The sequence below is a fragment of the Asterias rubens genome, chromosome 11 (assembly GCF_902459465.1).
Source record: "Asterias rubens chromosome 11, eAstRub1.3, whole genome shotgun sequence".
Classification (NCBI taxonomy): Eukaryota; Metazoa; Echinodermata; class Asteroidea; order Forcipulatida; family Asteriidae; genus Asterias; species Asterias rubens.
In genome coordinates, this window is record NC_047072.1 from 7495109 (window position 1) to 7519659 (window position 24551).

Consider the following 24551-nt stretch of genomic DNA (forward strand, 5'->3'; position numbering starts at 1 on the left):
TAAGTAATGAATCCTGTGTACTTGTACTGTTTGAATTGATTTACTAGGGGTTGTAATAAAATATGTTTTATATAAATGTTGCAGTGGTAACTTGGTAAACTAGCCAGCTGTAACAGCTTGCTCATTGAGTTTAACTTGCAACACAATACAGTGTTAGTGCTACAGACTGTCACTTCAAGGTTAGGCTATGCTTAAAGCCAGTGGACACTATTGGTAAATGTCAAAGACCAGTCTTCTCACTTGCTTTATCTCAACATATGCATAAAATAACAAACCTGTGAAAATTTGAGCTCGATTGGTCGTCGTCGGAGTTGCGAGTTAACTATGAAAGAAAAAAACACCCTTGTCACACAAAGTTGTGTGCTTTCAGATGCTTGATTTCGGGACCTCAAATTCTAAACTTGAGGTCTCGAAATCAAATTCAAATTTTCCATCAAATTCATGTCACACATTTTAATTGATTGGGTTTCCAAAATGCAATTTATTTTTCGTCAGAAAATAAAATTCTTCAAATGGTTGTTTTTTATCGGAATGATGGATGCTCCTACCACCTGTACATTGTAGATTCTTGTCAACTGGTTCAATTGTATCCTTAAACTCACATCCTTTTTCCCCCTTTTCTTTAGTATGGATGCACCCCTTTACACCGAGCAGTGATTGATAACCACCAGGATGCGATCAAAGCATTATTGCTGGAGGGGTGTGCAGTAGACAGACAAGATGAGGTACAGTAAATGATGGAAAATTTGAGCTCACACTCTGTCAAAAATGGCAGACGGTAATTATTGGTAGAGGGAGGCATGTCGCCGCGAAGCTCTGTCCCTTTCTTGAACCGTCATCCAAAGTGACAGAAATGAAAATCCATAGAAATCCAACCACAGGTTTTGTTTGAATCTCATGGTGTTGAATATCTGAACTTTTGAAGCCCCCTTCCTGCCGGGTTCACTGACTGACTGGCTTGTTGAAAACCTCTTTGAATTCAGGACAACTAGCGATACAAATCATAGTTCAATAGGCAAAGGGTGTCATGGCTGAGCGATGTAGAGCATCAAATTCAAGTTAAGAACCCAATTTCATAAAGCTTGTAAGCACAAAAACTTTCTGAGCAAAAATAGGTTACCAGCCAAATGACCGTACATTTACCATTGGTGTGATTGATACCCCACTCATTGCTTGCTTAGCAAAGGATTTTGCCAAACAACATTTTCTGCTAAACAGCTTTATGAAATTGGGCCCTGGTGGGTTAAGTCATCGGGGTGTGGGTTTGAATCCCGGTCATGACACTTGTGTGCTTCAGCAAGACACTTCGCTATAATGGGAGACTTGTGGGACGCTTGGTGGCAGCAGACTTACCAGGTTAAATCCATTGTTCTTGGTAATGTACACATGCTCAGAACTCTATAAACAATGGAAGTTTACCTGGTAAGTCTGCTGCCACCTAGCGTTCCAAAGTCTCCCATTGCTTCTCTTCAGCCAGTGAAATGAAATTAAATAAAATGTAACGATTTTTGTCATTGTGAATTAGAATGGGAATACAGCACTACATGAAGCAGCATGGACTGGATATGATGAAATAGTACACCTATTGGTCAAGCAGGGGAAAGCAAATTTACATGCAGGAAATAAGGTACATGCAAATGATTTTTAATATATTAATATTGTCAGTTTCCAGATGATGACTAGAGCAGGCTATTTAAAACATTGAGACTATTAGACCAATCCAGTAGGCTCCGCCCACGACGCACGTGTGAGCAAGAACACGTGGGGCTCTCCAATGCCTTTCTGCACAACTCTGCCGCGCGCGCGAAGATACGCGCACGCATGTCGGACCTTATTTGTGGGACCTTCGTTGCGTTGTGATTGGTCAATACGCAATGGGGGGGAGCTTAGTGGATCTGTCTATTAAGAACTCACTCCGCAGCATTGAAGCTAATAACAAGAAGTCCCTTCTATCCACTAAAGCAAGAGTAGTAGTCCAAGCTGATTTTTTACCTTTCGCCTAGGTAGTAGTTAACAAGCAGGACAGTTCTTTTCAGAAATAAGCAGTCTCCCAAATTCCGAAAATCTACTCTGCTGTAGTAGAATATTGATCAGCAAGACATGAACATAATCGACCCAGCAAGTAGATACACACACGGTGTTACCACAAATCAAATATATATTGATACCTCGTCATGCAACGCCTCAAACTTCATACATTGTATTTCAACATTGTGATGAAAATGTTCCCTTCTTCTGATTTCTACAGCATGGTAACCGACCCCTTCACCAATCATGTCAGAACGGTCACAGTGAAACCACACGGATACTCCTACGAGGTGGATCCCATCCAAGCATCAAGAATAACGTAAGTAACCTCTGACTAATACACCGAGAAGAAATTGGGTACTTTATATCCGAAAGCCTCCTCCAGGCCTGATACTTAACAGAGGCACTGAAGGCAATAGGAGACTTTCCAACGCTAGGCGGCAGCAGACATACCGGGTAAATTTCCATTGTTTACGTAGTTCTGAACATGCGCATAATTCTGAGAACAATGGATTTACCCGGTAAGTCTGCTGCCCTCTATCGTCCCAGAAAGTCTCCCATTGCATCCATGCCCCCTGGTCATACATGTAAGCCTTTTTTTGGTATGAGGGATGTGGTAGGGGTGTACTGTGTGGTTTGGGTGTATACGCACAAATCTACCCAAGCCTTGTAGTGTTGTAGCATTGTGTCCCCCATATATCTCCAAAAAGCTTATTGACTCGGTGCCCTTGAAATGGTCCAGTTGAAATGTACAATTTCCTCATTAATTGCCCTTTACCCAGGAGAAAATGCCTTGGTGCCCTTGCCCTTTCAAAAACGAAGCACACAGGCCTGCTCCTAATCTCCTGCTTATTTATCTGAACTTGTTCATCATTATTCCCCTACTCGGACTTTACGATCATCTCAACAGTCATTGCTTTCTGCTACTAGAGCTTCTTCCATTTTTTATGGCCACAGATCTTTTTCTTACGCCGCACCGTTTCTTTGGAATAGTCTTCCTGTGCATATTCGCCAAGCTAATACTTTACAATGTTTTAAGTCCTTGTTGAAAACTCATTTGTTTAAAGCTTCTTTTTTGTAATTTGCCTATTTGTATCTTTCTCTAATTGTTTATTTTATTGTTTCTTTAATGCGCTTAGAGGCTTTTGCATTAGGCGCTTTACAAATATCTTATTATTATTATAAAGATTGTAATTGGCAGGGCTCAAAATTAACACTGGACTGAGGTCAGTGATTTTAGAGTCGACTGGACAAGTTCCGCAATCTTGTTTTTATCAATTAAATAATAACACCTTAATGTGTTATATCTTTGTGCATAACATGTTGGCACTTAATCTGATGAATATCTTTCCATTTTGATTTTGAGTGTCTAAGTATGCATACACATAAGACAAATGAGATAGATTATTCTCTTAGTGTTTGTTCAACTCATTTTGAGTTTAATCTTGTAAAAAAAACTTCTAGTCCAGTAAAACAGATTAGCTTAACCCTTTGGTGCAAAAGGCGGTCACTAGCGACCACCAAAAACTAGTCAAATTAGACTTTTATAAACAGTCGTAACTTAAAAACTACAACCCCCATATATACCGTCCTCATTCGATAGTTTAGAGCAAGTGTTGAGCTTTCGTTTGGTGTGATGTTCAACAGGGGGGTGCTGTTGAAAAATAAATCAGAAAAATACGTTTGAAATAAAAGTAATCTGTGCACCAAAGGGTTAAAGGAGGAAATGCCATTATTTCAACATACATGTACCTCCTAACATTTTACCCCAAGTCTCACAAACCTTTTTGACAGCAATGACTCTTGTCCATTTGGCTTTTTGAGAATTTGAAAGAGTAAAAGTACATGTTGCCTTTTTATCCAAACCGCTTGACCCCTCATTCTATCAGTCGTGCATGAATAGTTTTTGAGTAAACATCGGTGAATAACTACAACTTTCCATGTACATGTAGTTAAGTTTATTACCTTTATTGCACAAACATCAAAATACATCGTGAAGCAAAAGGGAAACTCCGAACAGGCACCCAGGCCCACAAAATGGGGACCCTTGATCACACAATAGAACATGTTGACATTACTATACAAACATTGGATTTATTTTGCCTGCATTGTCGCAGACTACAAACACTCTGTGACGTCTGGGCTATTCAAGTTTGTTAAGGCGCAGCTGAGTGAAACGGAATAGTACAGATTTCACCAGGTGAAATTATTCTGCAACAATTGTGTGAATGAAATGCATTCAATATTTGTTTTCTATAACCTTATACAGGTACAATATTGCTTTGTTGTAATTTGCTTATTTGTATCTTGTATCTTTCTCTCATTTTTTATTTTATTGTTCTCGTCATGCACTTAGAGGTATTTTGCATTAGGCGCTTTACAATTGTCTTTTTATTATTATTATCCTAAGTTTCGTTTGAAATTTGTTTGTACAAAATACAAACTCGTCCTCTTAACACTCTTTTTGAGATATCGCTTGAAATCTGAAGCGTTTGTGTCCATGCAGGAGGAATAATCCTGTCCAATCCTGATTGGAATACACAATCTGAGAAAACATTCCACTCCTCAGATTCAAGTTTTGGGCCATAAAAAACTGATCTCTTTTTTCACAACCACATTACTTCAAAGTGAAATGATTCTCAAAATGCTTTATACTATCGAAACGTGCTGTCAGCTTCTAACCAACTTAGTTTTCATTGCCATTAATTTTGAAAGTGATTCCATTTAGATTTATTATCTCTTCAAGCTCAACGTTTTTTTAACAGTGCTTTTGATTGTTTTTTTTTCCACTGTAGAATGGTGAGAGTCCATTACACACAGCTGCTCTGTTTGGTCACATCACCTGCTGTAGGATACTCATCAGTGCATCTAGCAACGTCAACACCACCAATGCGGTAGGTCATCACTCATGAATAATATCAACACAAATCAGTGCAAGAATGTTGAATCTTTTTGCAAAAACATTGTATCTTGCACGGAAAATGCTTCCTCCAAAAATGGTGCATAGGCCTACACAATGTACTTGTTTTGTTTGTACATCTTGGCTTAAAGACACTGGACACTATTGGTAATTGTCAAAGACCAGTCTTCTCACTTGCTGTATCTCAACATATGCATAAAATAACAAACCTGTGAAAATTTGAGCTCGATTGGTCTTCGGAGTTGCGAGATAACTATGAAAGAAAAAACACCCTTGTCATACAAAGTTGTGTGCTTTCAGATGCTTGATTTTGAGACCTCAAGTTCTAAATCTTAGGTCTCGAAATCAAATTCGTGGAAAAATACTCCACTTCAGAAAGAGCCGTTTCTCAGAATGTTTTATACTACCAACCTCTCCCCATTACTCGTTACCAAGTAAGGTGTTATGCTAATAATTATTTTGAGTAATAACCAATAGTGTCCACTGCCTTTAACAATTAAAACTTTCAAACCCACAGGCAACGATAGTAGTTCAAACACATGGTTTCTTGCTTTTGCAAATACGTATCTCAATGCATGATTACACAATGATCCAGCTGATTCAGAGACAAAATAAGATTCTTTGTTGTATTTTTGATTCAGGAGGGGAACACACCTCTTCATGTTGTCTCTGGTCTTGGAAAGAAGAAGATATCCAAGATATTGATAGAAGCCTCTACTGATATCAACATCAAAAACAATGTAAGCCATCATACTGCATCAAATGTTTAAAGATGCTATGTCAGATTTTTGGCCCCAAACATTAAAAAAAAATTCTTTTTGAGTGAATGGTATTTCAAAGAGTATCACCCGCTCTAACGAAAAAAGTTCAACTTTTTCTTTTAATGGTCAGGAACCATGACAACAATTTAAAGCGTTTCTTAACAAACACATAAGAGTTGGTCACGTGATATATTGTCAGGATCCCGACAAAAACTAATTTTGAGCACTTAATTTCGCTGAGCCTACTAATAATTGGCAGGTTTTTTTGAGCAATGGCTCAAATGAAAGCTTGTAACTTTCTCGACCCCCATCAAAATACCTATTGAATTTTAAATCAAAAATTTTGGGTCAAATCGGCAAAAAATCTGACATAGCATCTTTAACACAAAGTAATTTTCACTTGTTATTATTATTATCATTATTATTATTATTTGTTTCGGTTTTCTTCTTCTTCTTTTCAGAATGGAGATACTGCATTGGAGGTTGCGAGGAAGAACAACCACGCAGACGTTGTCATGTTGCTGCTAGCAGCTATGAAGGTATCCCATTGACATTTACATGAACCAAGAAAATATATTTTTAGAGTGCAAGTCTCAGACGTATTTGAATCAGTGATCAACATTGTGAGGACCTGGTCTCAGCTGCGTGGTTATGATAGGGTTGGTGGCTGGCCGCTGTTAATGGACGGAGCAGAAAACGAGGTCCATTAACAGCGGCCGTCCACCAACCAATTATGGTGAAGTGTCTTGCTCAAGAACACAAGTGCCACCACCAGGACTGAACCCATGCTGTGCTGACCAGAAACACCTGAGCTGGAGTCATTTACCCCTGTGTTGGGTGTGGTGGCCGAGCGGATAAGAGCACCAAACTCAAGCTCTGGTGTTTCTGTTCAGCAGAGTATGGGTTCGAGTCCCGGTCGTGACAATTGTGTCCCTGAGCAAGACACTTAATTGCTTCTCTCCACCCAGGCGTTAATGGGTACCTGTGAGGGCAGAGATGGTTCTTGTGATTGATTTAGCCGAGTAGCGCATTTGTTGCACGAGGCTGTATACTCCCCAGAGATGGTTCAAGGAATAAATTAAATGGCCCAGTGACCAGGGGTATTAATGTTGGAAGTGCTTTGAGACGCCCTTCCAGTGTGAAAAGTGCTATACAAAAATCAATTTTAAATGTTATTAACCACTTGCACTGGCTTTAAATCGTTTATTCTCCCTCAAGTTACAGAAAAGCCAGTCGTCACGGCAGCATCACCACCACCATCATCATCGGAGCAAATCACCACATAAACCCCTCACCACTCACCATGACAGAGAGACATCAAAGCCAGAGACAGCTCATCATCGTAAACACGATAAGGTAATATTATCTGTTTCCTTATTATTCGGAGTTGCAAAGTTATTGCTTGTTGAGAAAAGGGCAATTCATATGTGATACAAAGAGTGGCTCAGCTTGTTTACTTTCGATCCCAAATCTATGTGTTTTGCGTAATGCATTGTGCTAAATGCGTGATAATGAAAACACGAAAAGCAGCGCACACAATTCCATGTATTCATATATTCCAGTCTGATGCTTCCATTTTGAAAGGGCAAGGGCCCTGTGGCATTTACTTATTGGTAAAGGGCTATGAGAAAATGGAAGATTTCTGTGGGAATATGTCATGGGGGCACCAAGGCAATGACTAGGGAGTCACTGAGGCAATTACATGTGCATGTACGTGTGTGTACATATAGTTTTGTTTGTTGTAGTTAATATTGATCTTTTTATGTACCGTGCTTTAGTGATTTTGTTTATGTTTTTGTAACCTTTCTCCTTAACCCATCTTAGATTTCTGTTTTTGTTTTTCCTCTTAGTTTCCTGTTTTTGATCCATGTCTTTTCTTAATTGCTCTGTATTTTACCATGTTACTTTGTATTGATTGTTTATAAGGCCCTTAGGGATAGCAGTTGTATAACTGATAGGCTACTCTAGGTATGTTCAGACAGCGTACTTGGTTAGACCCGGACCGGTTTAACTTTCGAGGTGGTTGTAAAAAGTTGTTCCCCATGCGTTCAGACAGCACTGAGTTAAACCCAATACGGTTTATCTTTGGTTTTAAGAGGTCAAAGCAAACGCGACACCGTTACTGTAACAGCCAGTTTTATTGTCCTGTTCATTGGTCACCATGTGTTTATGTAATGATTACAGAGGTCAATGGGTCGTCTGTTGTGAGTTACCGGATGTGGTCTTTTTTTTATTCTGTCCACAGTGTTAAAAGATAAACCCATAGGGGTCTAAAGATAAACCCCCCCTGGCTGGTCGGTCTATCTTTTTTGGGTTGAACTTGATTCGGACTAACTTTAGTTCCGTTCAGACACACAGAGTTGAACTTGATAGGGTTGAACTATGAGTTAAACCGACTTTAGTACTGTGTTTGAACGACGTCTTTGTCTAAATAAAATTTCAAGTAAACAAATACCATGTGACATGTGCCTTTAACAGCTGGTATTCTGCAAGGAGTTGTCGTGCAGAACAAGATTGTTATGCAATGTTGTCTGTTTAAGCAACTTTATGAAATTTGGCCCTGGCTCAGTATTTTGTAATCTAAAGGATATACTTATATTCATAATTAAACGGCACGCTGGCAATTTGGAGGGAGGGGAGCCTTTAGTTGGCAAAATTTTCTACTTAAGCAGCTCTATGAAACTGGGCGCTGACCAAATATTTTGTATCCTAAAGAATTTGATAATTCATTTTCATACAAAAAAAACAGCACACTGACAAAGTGGATGGCGGGGAGCCTTCAGCGTCTCGTGTGAGAGGCAGGAGAGAACTTCGAAATGAAGAGACGAAAGAAGAAGATCCAGAACACGCAAATAAAGGGGAAGTCAAGAAGCATACCACCAAACATTCTGCACATGCTAAGAAGGTAAACTTAAAACACTGGACGCCTTTGATAATTGTCAAAGACCAGTATTCTCACTTGGTGTATCCAACCATTAAGTATAAAATAACAAATCTGTGAACATTTGGACTCAATTGATCATCGAAGTGGCAAGAGAATATTGAAAAAAAAAAAAAAACTTTTGTTGAACAAATATGTGTGCTTTCAGATGCCCTGTAAGTTTGACCAGTCTAGAAATCGTACTTACATTTGCTGGATCTAATGATAAACAAACGTATTGGGGCGTTCAGAATCATATCCTAAGAAATCAAACAACTTTCTGAAAAAGGAAGTCGGAGGATTTCGAACCGTTCAGCATTAATGAGTCAAAATGGTTGTTCCTCTCTGCAGCCTGTATCCAGTATGCACAGAACACATGAACCCACCGCTCAAAAAACACATCAACCCACCACTCAGAAACAAGTTACATTTGTTAAGGATGAGTTGAGGAACAGACTATTATGGGAACAGCAACTCCACCACCAGATACACAGGGTGCCAGACAAGGGTCGTCATCACAAACACAAACATCATCAGAAGTGTCTGTACAGAGATGACGGAGGTCAAGTGACCCAGGTAAACATTTACCAACATATTCAATTTGATTTACCCATACACCGATGTGTGTTGGTACTGTGTACTATACTCCTGAGTTTTGTGAAAAACAATCACAGGCACATTACTCGGGTGGGATTCGAACCCACTGCATTTGCAACTCTAGAGCAATGTCAGAATCCCACCTGAGTATTTTTTTTCACAGAACTCGGTAAAGTACTGAGTGTACATTTTAACACACATCGGTGTATGGGTAAACGAAAATTATTATTCTGTATCCCCGATGCAAATTTAACACCTCTAAAATTTACCAACATGTTCAGATTCTGGAAAAAAAGATACACAAAGTTTTTGTACTGTTGTCTGGATCATGTTTTACCAATCATGCTCCACAGGGTTAACTTAAATGCAAAGCATGTTCTCACATGGTATTTCGTTGCAGAGTATGTCAAGTTCCATACTAGCTTGTGCACAGAGAGAACCCTGCCTAGTCTCATGAATAAACTCTTGTTAATTTTGTTGTCTGTTTTTGTTGATGATAGGGAACAATGAAGGAGACTTGCACCTGTTCAATTTACATCCACAAACTACAGAACCAATTGGAGGCCAGCAAAGAGAAGATGCTGTCTGAAATAGATACCACCAGGGCCCAGTTTGAGCACAAACTCAGTACGTTGGACAAGAAGCTCACCCATCAGGGAACTTGCCTGGACCAGCTCAGTAAGGAGCGCGTGGCCGCCGAACGGACAGAATGCCTGCATCGGATCGATCGCCGTATGCTTCAAGAGAGGGCGCTGTGGTCTGAGGAGTACGAGCGAAGGCTGAGCTATGTGCGCGATGAACTCCGGCGTTACTTCGAGGTCAGGTTAAAGACAGTTCAGGAGCAGCTGTCGGTGTATTACCCACCGAATGAGAGAAAACCTTTGCATGGTAACCCTTCTGGTTTTGATAGGATCTCGGAAGGAACGGAGGATTCTTCAGGCTCGGATAAGGACCCACGAAACAGGTCCAAGTCGGGCATGTCTGGACATAGTGGGAGATTAATTCCGAGGAGGAAGCAGTCACCGAGTCCAAGTAGAAACAGTACTGCAGTCAGTGTGGACAGGAATCTAATCCCACCGAATAACCTGAGGGTTAATGGACCGGTTAATCCACAAGTATACCCAGGGAGAGACTATCAACCACAAGGACCTGCCGTTGATAACTGGGGGCGGTCACGGGCGGAAAGTCGTAACCCCACTCAGAGGGGTAGAAGAACGGGTAGTTTTACACGAGCTTTGCATCGTAACGCATCCTCAAGCCCTGAATTGAGGGCGTATGACAGCTCACATAAGGAGCTCGTTTCGGCTACCTACATCCCACCTATCGCCCATCCAGATCTGCCACAGTCTTCCCAGCCGAGGGAACCAGAGAGCAAGGCTATTGCCGCTAGCTTTAATTTCGAGACGGAATCAAGCGAGGACGATTCGTCCAGTGATAGCACAGTCCGTTCCCAACTTCAGTCCCGCCCTCAGATCATCTCAAACCACCCAGAGAAGCAGCCCCAAGGCTTGGGGAGTACATATTCCGAAGAAAAAGCTATGTCCACGTCTGATCGTCCGTTCCAGCGCCTCTCAAAAATTGCGCTTGAGCAGAAAGCGCAGTACGAGAGTCTCCACAAATCTCATGAAACAATGCACGAGTACGACGCATCATGGCAACAGCCCGAAGACGTTCATAGCGGAACCTACGCACAGCTTACACACAGCTCATTAACGCAGGAGATGTACAACCTCCCATCAGATGCTTCCACAAAGTCTCTACCTCTGACGTCTTGCGACCAAACCTCCCCGGACATAGTCTCCCAGTACTCTTCCAAATACTCGCCGCAACAGTCCTGCGTATCTAACTCGTCGTCGGGAGTCTCCTCCGGGGACGCGGCGACCACCTCCTCCCGGCGATCGCGGAGAAATCCAATCGACGATGTCCTGATCAGAGCTCTAGCCATGGAGAGGGAGAACAATAATGACAAACAGAGTATCTCTCAAGAGCAGCCTAGGGTAGGATACCCGGTGGTTGCTCAACAATCTGTCTATGTTAAGAATTTTACACGGATGGAAATGGGGCCATCAGGCGGTATGCAGAAGACATCATCGAGGAAAACACATGAACTTCAGATATGAGCTAATCTCCAACTCTTATCATGCTGTCTCCATCTTGGTCATGTTCCTTGTATCGAATAACAATAATGAATGCTAATCATCATTTTGAAAATAGGAACCAGACTATTTTGTTCTTCCAGCCTCGGTTTGGTTACATTGATGTCAATGGGAAAAATTCAAGATGGCTGCACCATGATAAAGGTCTATTACACCCATGTCTAAACATAGTACAGTTATTGGATGTCGTGATGGGGTCCATGGTGTTTTGTACACCCGAGGGGGGCAAATAGCATCTGAGGCAAAGTTGAGTGTGCCATTTTCCCCCTATGTGGGTGCACAACACCCATGGACCCCCAACACACAGTGTAAATAAAAATGACATCTTTTGCTAGAATTGATTGAAGTATCCTTTTTTACACAGAGTTGGGTTTTTTTTCCTTCCTTTTTATCAGTCACTCAAAGGAAATAAAAATAAAGCTAACAAACTAGTAGTGCTTTCAATACACAGTCCCAATATAGGACAGGAAAGCTCATAATTCTATAATGATTTTTAAAATCTGTCTGTACAACAGACAATATACAGACAATATAATTGTCTGACTCAGAAATAAATATAAACAAGTTAATTGCTGCAAAAGAAAACACGCAACAAATGCAGGGAAAAGTTGTTAATTTCTGTGAAACGTCGTTTTTTCAGACTGTTAGAAAGCCCTGGCCCAATCAGTTACAAAAATTGGTGTGCTAATTATACAGTATGTTTGGGCGAAATAATAATTCACTATTAAATTGAGAGTGCAGATAACTTGTGCTGCAGGGTAATGGTGGTATTAGTCTTAAGACGATACCAAAGACTTCAGCTGAGTACATTTTTACTTCCAGTTTATAAAGAATCTTGAATCGTTTAAACAAAATTCTTGTTTCAATCTACGTTAACCACTTGGTTGTGAATAATATCTTAAAATCTCACTTGTTTAGTCTTGGCTTTGAAGAGTTTGGGTGCTTTTTGTATGACACAAAACACAACGTCCACAGATTTACATTAAACTTGCACGGTTTGAAGAAAATGATTGCAAAAAGCTTCCCTTAGTATAGAACTTGCTGAGATGCTGTAGTTTTTGAGAAATAAGCAAAACAATGTCACAAAAATTACGTATTATATAAACCAACGTATTACGCGACTCACTTGAAAACATTGCTCTGTGATTTTCACTTTTTTTTTCCTCAAAAACTTAACGCCTAATGAAGCTGAGACTTCTACAGGTAAATATGTGTGATTACGCCCAGACATTCCATTGTGGAGCTTGCACAGGAATGCACTCACCTAGCTATGCCTTATTTCCCATGTACATGTACAATGAGGGACACATGGTACTGTAATTCGTGCTCCAAATCTCCCTTTTTCTGTGGGTTATTGTGTAATCCCCCATTCCAGAATTACTGTTGTTCCATCTGTTGTTCATCATTGTGTTCAGCATAATGGGAGGCAAATGCAAGATACCCAGCATACCAAGGCTGATAATCAGCCATGGCATACAGCCAAGGTTTTCATGGTGAAGACGTTCCCGTTTTTCTCAAAAGAGGACAACAAACTTTATTCATTTTATAAGAACCTTTTTTGTACAATACTTGGGCGCTTGAGTGTTTTCAAAATAGTAATGTAGGGTCTACATTTTGACCCAATGGAAATTATAAAAACTTCTCTATGTATACATGTATATGACTTGTCAGTGTTTGAAGCTACTGCGCGATTTTATTTTTCCAGCTCAGATTTTATTTTTCCAGCTCAATGTTTTATTTGTAAATGTCACATAAATTATATATTTGCTTTGAGCATTTTTCCTGTTTTCTGATGAAGTTGAAAACAATGTAGTAATTGTAAATTTGTACATTGTATTTTGGTTTTGCATTTTAAAGGGAAGGTACACGTTTGGTAATTACTCAAACAAACATTAACTTAAAAACTGAATTGGTAATGAGCATTGGAGAGCTGTTGATAGTATAAAACATTGTGGGAAACAACTCCCTCTGAAGTAACGTAGTTTTTGAGAAAGAGGTAATTTCTCACTAAAATAATAAAAGATTTTCTAGCTAGAAGTATTTTATTCCTATCTGAAAGCACGCAAATCCGTCCAACAAGGGTATCTTTTCTTTCTTCATTTTCTCACAACTTCGATGACCAATTGAGCCCAAATTTTCACAGGCTTGTTATTTTATGCATAAGATGGGATACACCAGGTGAGAACACTGGTCTTTGACAATTACCAAACGTGTACCTTCCCTTTAAATTAAGTAGGATTTGAAACTTTGCATGGGGGAAATACAAAATATAGTAAAGTTTGCGGTAACACCATGTAATGATAATCTCGAAATGAGTTGGGGTGGTTCTGAAAAGAACTGTTGATTTCAACGCGACGTTTCGATAAGTATGCTCTGATCCAGAAGTCGATCAAAAGACGATCAGAGCAAACTAATCGCAACGTCGACTACAGTTCAACTACAGTTCTTTTCAGAACCACCTCAACTCAATCAGAGGTTATCATTACATGGTGTTACGGCAAACCTTACTATATCATTTTAATTTAATTATTTTAAAGAGTTCGTTTTATTTTGCCCTTCATCGGTTTGGTTTCAAAATTGTGGTGACTTTAGGTCCGGATGGCACAGAATTTTCTGGTTCAAAACATGGCCAATGGGAGACTTTCTGGGACGATAGAGGGCAGCAGACTTACCGGGTAAATCTATTGTTCTCAGAATTATGCGCATGTTCAGAACTACGTAAACAATGGAAATTTACCCGGTATGTCTGCTGCCACCTAGCGTTGGAAAGTCTCCTATTGATGATAACATTTTCTGTTGTGTTTGGCTTATGGAATAATTCAGAGATAGAGACCATGTTTCCGAGAAATACACGTCTAGGCAAGTGGGTTTAGTGCTTAACCCTCCCACTGTCTGACAGTTTAATAACACCTACCGTGGTTTGTAATGATGGATAAACCTTTTTGTGGTATTGTGAATGCATCTACACAGTACATAGTCAACCCTCCTACTGTCTTACCATTCATTATCATACACTTTGGTCTTGAATGATTGATAAACTATGCCAATGTTATATCATATGAATGCATCTACACAGTCCATGGTCAACCCTCCTACTGTCTTACCATTCCTTATCATACACTTTGGTCTTGAATGATTGATAAACTATGCCAATGTTATATCATATGAATGCATCTACACAGTCCATGGTCAACCCTCCTACTGTCTTACCATTCCTTATCATACACTTTGGTCTTGAATGATTGATAAACTATGCCAATGTTATATCATATGAATGCATCTACACAGTCCATGGTCAACCCTCCTACTGTCTTACCATTCCTTATCATACACTTCGGTCTTGAATGATTGATAAACTATGCCAATGTTATATCATATGAATGCATCTACACAGTCCATGGTCAACCCTCCTACTGTCTTACCATTCCTTATCATACACTTTGGTCTTGAATGATTGATAAACTATGCCAATGTTATATCATATGAATGCATCTACACAGTACATGGTCAACCCTCCTACTGTCTTACCATTCCTTATACACTTTGATCTTGAATGATTGATAAACTATGCCAATATTATATCATATATGGTAAATGCATCTACACAGTACATGGTCAACCCTCCTACTGTCTTACCATTCATTGTCATACACTTTGGTCTTGAATGATTGATAAACTATGCCAATATTATATCATATATGGTAAATGCATCTACACAGTATGTACATGGTCAACCCTCCTACTGTATGACCATTCATTATCTTCCACATTGGTTTAGAATTATAGATAATCTATGCTAGGCATCCATACTAAATTTTGTGGTGAATGCATATACGCAGAGCACTCATTGTACACAGTTAGATACATGGGAAAATCAAATTAGCTGCTGCAATCTGCTTACCAACCAAAAGGACCTATTGTATAAATGCAAAAAATAGTTATTGGCCTGACATTTTGACCCTAGCAGAGTCTTTCTCGAGGGCTAAATCAGATCGGAACATCTGACCAGTAACTATATTTTGCAGTTAGATTTATGCAGAGTTGCGCCGACAAAACACAACATGTGCATTTGAATGGTTTACAAAAACCAAATCTATAACCCTACATTTAAGGTGTAGAGATAAAAATTACAAAAACAGAATCAACATCCTTTTTTAATTTTGAGGGAAGTTATCTTTATTTCATCTTTTAAGTAACCTTTATTTTTATTTTATCTATTACATAAATGTTGTGTACAATCTATCTTTTAAACCCCGATATTTATTTGAAAAGTTTTATATACGTCCAAGTCTTTTCATGTTTTAGACCCTAGATCATAATTTATACATGTATTCATAAATCAGATCTTATTGAGTCTTTCAATGATATTATGCATATTTAATATGCAAATTAATCCATATTTACTGTGTACAGAAGTAGTTTACTAAGAGATATTGACATGCATAGTGCCTTTAAAAGACTTCAACTAATAATGTATCAAAAAATATTTTTTGAAAAAATGATATTTTGATAAAGTTTGAAAACTAAAATCATGTGCTTTCCACTTTTTAGACTGGGATGTGTTTTATTGAGAATAAATCATCTTTGCATCATATCAAATACTCGTGAAATCAACTGATTTAGGGATGTCCAAATAACCTCTTTTTCAAAAATTATTTTACTTCAAAGGGAGCCGTTTATCACAATGTTTTATACTTATCAACCTCTCCCCATTTCTCGTTACCAAGTAGGTTTTTTGCTAATACAGCCCGGTTCATACTTCATGCGAATGCGAAGCGAATTTGACGTCACAACTATCCTTTCGCAGCGATATTCGCAAGTGAGTTGCCCGGAGCCGAACTGCTGCGAATATGCGATTTTTGTGACGTCAACATTCGCTTCGCATTCGCATTCGCAGGAAGTATGAACCGGGCTTACTTAGTTTGAGTAACTACCAATAGTGTCCCGTGCCTTAAAGGCAGAATACTACTCTCATCTTCATTCAGTCTCCTGTCAGTCAATTCTCAGAGCCAACATGTTTTACAAAGTGGACTCGAAAGAACACTTAACAATGCCTAGAACCATTTTTAAAACCCTCTTGAATACAATATAAGACAATAGATGTTAAATTTGCATCGGCGATAAAGATATTTATTTATTTATTTATTTTCACAGAACTGAGTATAGAATGCTCACACACATCTGTGCATATGGGTAAAATAATATAAAACAATATCTCCATAAAATATGTCAATAAATATTTGTTGATAAGTTCGGTGTGAAAAAAACAAAGGAAAAGTGAGCCTTCTCTAAGTTACTGAAGAGTTTAGAGTTTCTCGATAAGAATTGCCGAGGCCCCACCGCCGCCATTACAGATTCCCGCCAGACCCTTCTCGCCAGATTGCAGATTATGTACCATGTGTCCTGTGATTCTTGCCCCTGACATTCTGCGGGAAATAAATAATAACAAATTATGTCTTCTTTGAAGAATATGTGCACCGTCGGTACAGTTTGTTTTGTTGAATGTTGGGCCTGATACTTCACAGAGGCAACGAAGGCGATTGCCTCCTTTGCCCCTGGTCATTGCCTTGGTGCCCTTGAAATGCTCCAGTAGAAATTTACAATTTCCTCATAGGGTGCCCTTTCCGTTTTGTAAACAAAGCTTACAACCTGTACATGCCTGGAATGTTGTCAATCAAAAGTAGTATTGAATGAAGAATGATTCGTGGTTGAACAAACAAACAAAATTGACAAGAGCGGGATTTGAACCAACAACCTCCAGATTAATGTGCCGGCGCTCTTCCAACTAAGCTATCTAGCTCCACTTTGTTTGCTCAGGGTGTGAGTCAGAAGCCATTATACAACTGTTAACTGCCGTGTAGCCAGGGATCACATCAAAGTGTCTGATACAACCTAGGAAGCGGCAGCCAGGGGTCACCTTATTTCAGTTTTGGAAAAACTTACTAAAGCGAGATTTGAACCATCGATCTCCAGATTAATGTTCCAGCCCTCTTCCTATTTTGTCAATTTCTATGCACATAATTCCAAACAGTATAATTGATAAATCAGAAATATTATTCATTCACTGCACATACCCCTTGACCCTACTTTGAATAAATCTGCATAAATTAAACTTCGGACTCACCCTATGGGATGTCCAATGCTGACTGCTCCACCGTTGACGTTGACTTTACTTGGATCGAGCCCAAGGAGCTTAATGTTGGCCAATACCACAACGCTGAATGCTTCATTCACTTCGAACATTGATATGTCCTCAAGCTTCACTCCCGTTTGCTCTAAGACCTGTCCATCAAAAGAAGATTGATATTTTTAAAGGCAGTGGACACTATTGGTGAATGTCAAAGACCAGTCTTCTCACTTGGTGTATCTCAACATACGCACAAAATAACAAACCTGTGAAAATTTGGGCTCAATTGGTCGTTGATGTTGAGAGATAACAATGAAAGAAAAAACACCCTTGTCACACTAAGTTGTGTGCTTTCAGATGCTTGATTTTGAGACCCCAAAATCAGGTCTCGAAATCAAAATGGTGGAAAATAACTTTTTTCTCGAAAACTATGGCTTTTCAGAGGGAGCCATTTCTCACAATGTTTTATACCATCAACCTCTCCCCATTACTCGTCACCAAGAAAGGTTTTATGCTAATAATTATTTTGAGTAATTACCAATAGTGTCCACTGCCTTTAATACTCGGGGCCCATAATGTTATAGCGCCTTGAGCGTCACTGAGTGACGGGTATGTGCGCTGTATAAGAAGCCACTGTTATTATTATTGTAAATATGAATAGTTTGCAGCAGGAAATAATGGGATTTTTTTACATGTACCTTTGGCATGGCATATGCCGGTGCAATAGGAAACTCAATGGGGGCTACGGCTGCATCGGCAAAACCTGCAGGAAAAAAAAAGATGAATATTTGAGGTAATTCCCTTCAAAATTTAGTGAATATTAGGTATATTAAGTTTGGTTTTACCCTCACACCGATGTGTATTAGCACTGCATACTCAGTACTTTCCCAAGTTCTTTGAAAAAAAAAAAAAAAAAGGCTTGTTACTCACGACCTTTGCAATAGACCCTTCCCATGAAATATGTAAATTGCGCATCGCGTGCGCACTAACGTTTTGGTTGGCAAAATGAGGGAACATCGCGCTGTTTTGTACACGGCTAATGGGTGCGTGACGCAGACGCGATTGCGCGTCTGCTTAGTGCACAACTCTATGGCGTTTGCCAACCAACAGGGTCTGTACGCATGCGTGAATGTGATTAGCATATTTCATGGGAAGGGTCCATTCTAGAGAAGTGTCTCACTAACTAAACCTCACAAAAACAGCGGCCACTGAAAGAGTTCATACCTAGAATTCTTGCGAGTGGTTTGACTCCTAGTCTGTCAGCAGCCTGTGATGTCATTAGAAGCATAGCTGCTGCTCCGTCATTCAAGGTACTTGCATTCCCAGCTGTTATTGTGCCTGGAGTGGAAAAAGAGGAAAGTCGTAGTCACTCTCAAAAAGAGAAGGGGTTCGCCCCGGTGTTCCTGGTTTGATTGGCAGCATGTTGCGCCAAAGCACCTTGTAAACCATTACATTATGCTATATGATAGGTCTCATAATTCAAACGTAGTCCCACATACCTTGCAGGAAAATACTAAGGGAATAAAAGGGTAGCGATGAGTTCTTACAGGGCCGTTTAAAGCCGGCAGGGTCGAATTGCCGTGTGATAAAGGCCCGAGCTGAAGGCGAAGGCCCGAGCTGAAGGCAAGGGCCTTTAGCGCACGCCAACGACCCTGCAAAGTTTTAAATGGACGTTTAAGAACGAGTCACTATTCTTTTATTCCCATTCATAAATGCCTTTTGTTATAAACGTTAAAAAGTTAAAGTCTCAAGACTCTTTCTTATGACTCACTTACCATCTTTTTCAAAGACAGTCTTGAGTGACGTAATCTTGTCAAAGTTGACTCTATGGTACTCCTCGTCCTCTGCCACTACAATGTCCGGCTTCCCTGCTCAGACAAAAAAAAGTAATTTGTTACATAATTATAAACCACAAAATCATATTTTGATTTTAATCGTCAAGTTTAGTTGTTTGGTCTTGTTGTACCGGGGTAGGTGGGTCCAGCAGTTGTCAAAGAAAGGTTCTCCCTCAAATTTGTATCAATTAAGTATTAGTATTCTTTATTTATTTGTTTGTAGCCCACACCTTGCGAGGTGATAGCCCACAATTATTCAGGCCTTGTGTGAATGACTTGAATAAAAAAAAACATTTGACAACATTCTAATTATATTAATTTGGGTTTTTACTCATACACTGATGTGTGTTAGCACTGAATACTCAGTACTTTCCCCCGAGTCCTGTAAAAAAATATCACAGGCATATTACTCGGGTGGGATTCAAACCCACGATCGATGCAATCCTAGAGCAGTGTCTTACCAACTAGACTACCAAGATTACTAAAATTCTAATTGTTATTTAGAAATCCTCTCACCTCTCCTTTGTGGTACATTGACGGGGACAATCTCCTTTTGGAAGACGCCAGCCTAAACAAGAGAAAGACATTGTGATAAATACAGCAATAGGTTTCATACTTCAAAACTTACTTTCACATACCTTGCAGGAAAAGAAATACTGAGCGCTTTGATACGACCCTTTGGGTTGTGATAAATCTTTTTTTTTTTAACTAGTATTATTACTATTATTATCAAAAATTGCCCAACACAACAGAAGCAGAGAACTTCAGACTGTTTTAAACTTACTGCTCCAGCTGCTTGGCTTTTCTTGTAAGATCCCAGAGCGAATTCATCTTGCTGGGCCCGGGAGATATCCAGTTTCTTAGCCGTGTCTTCCCCGCAGTTTCCCATGTGGATCTTGTTGTACACGTCACTTAAGCCATCCTTGACAATTGCATCCTTGTTTTAAAAACAAACAAAAAGAAAAACACCTTTTAAGCCTTTCAGGCCTCAAGATAACCCATTTCCCCCCACAGCAACTGCCATGGTGCCCTGTGCTTTTGCTGTGGTGCCCTTTGCAAAGGTTCAAATACAGGTTTACATTTTCCTCATAGAGGTGCCCTTACCAGAGGGAATTTGCTGTTCCCCTTCAAGAGCAAAGTTCCAAACCTGTAGCCGATTTCACAAAACTTTACGCAACTGCGTAAGTCCACTTGCGCAACGTTTATGGCGTAAGTTGCGCCATAGGCGTTGAGCAAGTGGACTTACGCAGTTGCGTAAAGTTTCGTGAAATCGGCTGCTGGTCTAGGTCAAAGCCATGGCGCAAATATCACTTAATTTTCTATCTCTTGTAGGAGAGTTACTTTAATGCATCTGAACTGTATACAATTAACTTTAAGCATGATTGACGACACCTTTAAACAACAGTTTAAACAAACACAAACAACTGAACAGTATTCAAACCTGCACAACTCTGCACTTAATAAAGAAGATAAAAGCAAAGTCATTTCGCAATGGATCATTCAAAATCATGTGGAATATGAATACTCATGTGACCGTTGACATAATGACTGACCTCAAGGCGGTGACCTCCATAGGCGGGTTCGGATCTTGGCATGAGGAATGGAACGTTGGACATACTTTCCATACCACCAGCAACCATCACATCCTGGGGGAAAAAAGATTAAAGATTCTGGTCAAAATGCAACCATGGTCAAAATGTACTGAGACTACAGTGTCCCGAAACTGACAACTTTATCCACAAGTTCAAGATTGGGAGCGAGAAGAAGGAATGCACTGATCTGGAAAATAGACATGAGCAAGGGCCTGGTCACTATCTGCAGTCAATATAAAGCTGCAACTAATAAAGCCCTTCATCAAAAACTCTGCTCGAAAGTGGAGAATTTCCGCAGCGTACAGCTATCCAATAAGCAATACCTAGACAGGGAATTCATCGCAAAAGTATCAATTAACATGGCATTTTTTGGCTGGTGCCGTGATTCTGCTAAGTGAGAACTTTACCTAGTTAGGGTAAAGGTCAAGCACGATATTTACCTGGTGACCACACATGAGACTCTGAGCTGCCATCATGACTGCTTTCATTCCGGAGGCACAGACTTTGTTGATGGTGGTACAAGGTGTGCTGAGAGGAAGACCTGAAAACCAATCAACAAATAATTATTATTATTATTTGACCTCAACAAATACAAGTACATCAAAAAGCATACTGTAAAAGTGAAAAGATAACACCCAAAAACCAACCATCGTACAAATGAACACAATCATTATTCAAGCAAAAAGTCAAAAGATCAATTTCATTTTGATTGAATATCATCTAAATTCAGGAATGAACTGAAAATTCTCTGTACAAAAAAAATGATTTTTGGAAAAGTGATGTCCTTAAACCTATGTGGATTTTGATAATAAAATTCCACTTGAAGGGTATAAATTGCATTGGCATTGCATGTGCTTCTTGTTTGTTTGAGGCTACAGTGCTTAAATGATTGAGACAGTACTGTCTATTTGGTAACTTTGTAAAACATTCCAAGGTTCACTCAGAAACACTGGTCACTAGAGGACAGTATTGTTCGTACCAGCTCCTAGGGCAGCCTGTCTCGCTGGTGCTTGGCCTTCTCCTGCCTGGATCACATTCCCCATGTACACCTCCTTGACTTCTTCAGTAGGGATTCCTGCAGGAAGAAAAGTAGTCACAGACTAAAAAATCTACCTTTATTTCAGTGTTTGTGTCCGTGATTGAAAGTTGTTGAAGGGTTGCGTTTGATTAATTAAGACCAGGTCAACAGAGGCAATTGCGTCTGTGGCCTGCATGCAATTCCAGGCCCGTAAAGCGCTGTATAAGAACGCAGTATTATTATTATACTATGAGATTTTATGATTATACTATGCGGTTAAGAGCACCGAATTCAAACTCTGGTGTTTCTGATCAGATGAGTGTGGGTTAGAATCCCCAGCCGTGAAACTTGTGTCCTTAAGCAAGACACTTAACCATTGCTTCGTCCTTCGGTTGGGAGGTAAAGCCGTTGGTCCCATGTGTTGGGTAACGCATGTAAAAGAACCCAGTGCACTTTTCGAAAAGAGAAAGGGTTCGCCCCGGTGTTCCTGGCTGTGGCTGCTGTCTGCGCCGTAGCATCTTGTAAGTTGCTAAATAATTGTGTCTCAAAATTTATCACTGCAATTACCTATCTTTCTGAAAGTTTGTATATACTTTGAATTCAGCGCCTTGAGTACCTTGTTTGGTAGATATGTGTGGTATATAAGACTTCGATATTGTTATTATAAAATATTATTTTGAATTTAATATTATTATTTTGTTTTAAAATACCGTACCTGCTTTGTGGATGGCTTCTTGGATTGCTATGGCACCAAGTCTGGTTGCTGGGACACTAGCCAAGGTGCCCCTGAACGATCCAATGGGGGTCCTTACTGCACTCACAATCACAACATCCTGGAGAAGCAATTGACATCACTACTGATTTATTGAAATTGTCAAGACTGCTTGATCCAAGAAAAAAATCTTGAGGTGAAATTTGCAGCGGGGATAAAATATTCATTTTGGTTTTACACCGATGTGTGTTAGCCCTGTATACTCAGTACTTTCCCGAGTTCTGTGAAAAACATCACAGGCATACTCAGGTGGGATTCGGTTTGTCTAGTCTGTCGCATTGTACACGTTTATCGTTTTCTGTAGTATTTTCTGTTGTTTCTCTGTCAATAGGTTACAGCACACAAGCCACGGCTTAACCTAAACCTAATTGTTGTCCAACTGACTGTTAATTTATAACTATCGTGTATTAATGTACTGTGAATATGATAATTGCAGCTCATTGCGATGTTGTGTACTCCTAGACATGCTTGTTGTGATAATATGAGTTTCATTCCACTATTGATAGCAGAACGAATCTCATAGTTCTAAGGGTAGGTGTTGTGTGTCACATTGGTAGTGAGTTCCACTTTTCTATTCTACTTACATTAAGTGCAGATGCAGTAGCCAGAGTCCTCCGTAAGGATTGGCCCCCAGGAAGCTAAGCAAAAGATAATAAATAAAACAGGGTAAAACCTGAAAAAGTTAACTTGATAAAGTTTAAAACTCACTCAACCTTTCATTCATTCAACGGGATTAACACAACTACAATTGAATATATGTACATTTGAGCATGTTGTTTTAAAGCTTTGAAAGTCTTTCCCACTGCCACAAGGGTCAGCGTCAGAAAGTCCCACTGCGACCTATTCAAACTAAATCATTCAAATGAGAACTTGCACCAACTTTTTAAAATTGTCTCGCTTGTTTGTCGAGTGGATCAATTTCAAATTTAGTAATGATTTCTGGCTCTGATGTATTTGTGATTTTAAGGGTTATGTTATCGCAACTAGTTCTGATGTGCATTATGTTTCTTCATCCGAGCATGGAGAAAATATATACTTCAATTCAAGGCAAATTTGGATAAATTTCTGTAAATGAAATATTAATGAAACTAAATTTACTCAATCAAATTCAAATGACATACTCATTTTGGGTAAAAATTAGTGAAAAGGTTGCAGGATAAACATTAATTATATGGAAATCCTTTCTCAAATTTTATTAAAATAAAATGAGTAACAACTTTTTAGAACCATTCATTGTTTTGTTACTACTTAGTCTTAGAAGTTAGGACTATTATATTACTTTTATATTACAATTTTCAACAATTTAATATGGGTAATAAATTTAATAAATTAGCCCTAACCTGATCGATCACTGGCCCTAACAAAAGCGTAAATATAATAGAAAGTAAAGTCATGGTTAATTGTTGGCCTAGAACTATGAGTTTCGTTCCACTATCGTCTCCACGATAGCGGAAGATGCTCATACATAGTTAGTCCCGTTAGTTCTACTACTAGTACTAGGAGTAAAATACAGTATTTTGGTAGTGACTGAAGAAGTTAAGAAAGGGAACACCAGCAAAACACCAGCAAAACTTCAAATAATTTATGGGTGATCTACTTTAAACCAATGGCACTTTAAGATCACATATCATTCTTTTAACTCACTGTAACCTTAGAAATTGAAACTTACCCAAAGATATTTGGGAACATTTATAAGACGATTCATAGCAGCCATTGGGTTTTTGATCATGTTGTGCTTTTTGCACGGTCCAGTAAATTGAAGGGCGCCACCAACAGTTCAAAACTTTCCATGTATTATTCTTAAAGGTGTGATTTTATAACCAAT

At 39.3% G+C, this 24551-nt stretch overlaps 2 protein-coding genes across 3 annotated transcripts in view; one reads left to right on the forward strand and one right to left on the reverse strand.

Moving 5' to 3' along the window:
- LOC117297113 (ankyrin repeat domain-containing protein 6-like) overlaps positions 1-11424 on the forward strand; it is a 28719-nt gene extending 17295 nt beyond the window's left edge. Inside the window, exons 4-13 of one of the 2 annotated variants that reach the window (XM_033780251.1) lie at positions 627-725; positions 1526-1627; positions 2249-2347; positions 4824-4922; positions 5590-5688; positions 6171-6248; positions 6928-7065; positions 8459-8614; positions 8981-9205; positions 9727-11424. In XM_033780251.1, the coding sequence (XP_033636142.1) occupies positions 627-725; positions 1526-1627; positions 2249-2347; positions 4824-4922; positions 5590-5688; positions 6171-6248; positions 6928-7065; positions 8459-8614; positions 8981-9205; positions 9727-11346 (2715 nt within the window). In that variant the 3' untranslated portion in view covers positions 11347-11424. The remainder of the gene's footprint in view (positions 1-626; positions 726-1525; positions 1628-2248; positions 2348-4823; positions 4923-5589; positions 5689-6170; positions 6249-6927; positions 7066-8458; positions 8615-8980; positions 9206-9726) is intronic. The other variant, XM_033780252.1, reaches the window with a different exon arrangement.
- Positions 11425-16133: 4709 nt separating this feature from the next.
- LOC117296785 (acetyl-CoA acetyltransferase, mitochondrial-like) lies at positions 16134-24472 on the reverse strand. Its single transcript, XM_033779834.1, has 13 exons — positions 24396-24472; positions 23311-23364; positions 22670-22787; positions 21916-22011; positions 21377-21477; positions 20898-20990; positions 20129-20281; positions 19861-19912; positions 19285-19377; positions 18734-18847; positions 18208-18272; positions 17507-17664; positions 16134-16808 (listed from the first exon to the last, which is right to left on the reverse strand). Exons 1-13 carry the CDS (start codon positions 24453-24455, stop codon positions 16688-16690), a joined length of 1278 nt encoding a protein of 425 aa, XP_033635725.1. The 5' UTR covers positions 24456-24472; the 3' UTR covers positions 16134-16687.
- Positions 24473-24551: the final 79 nt, after the last annotated feature.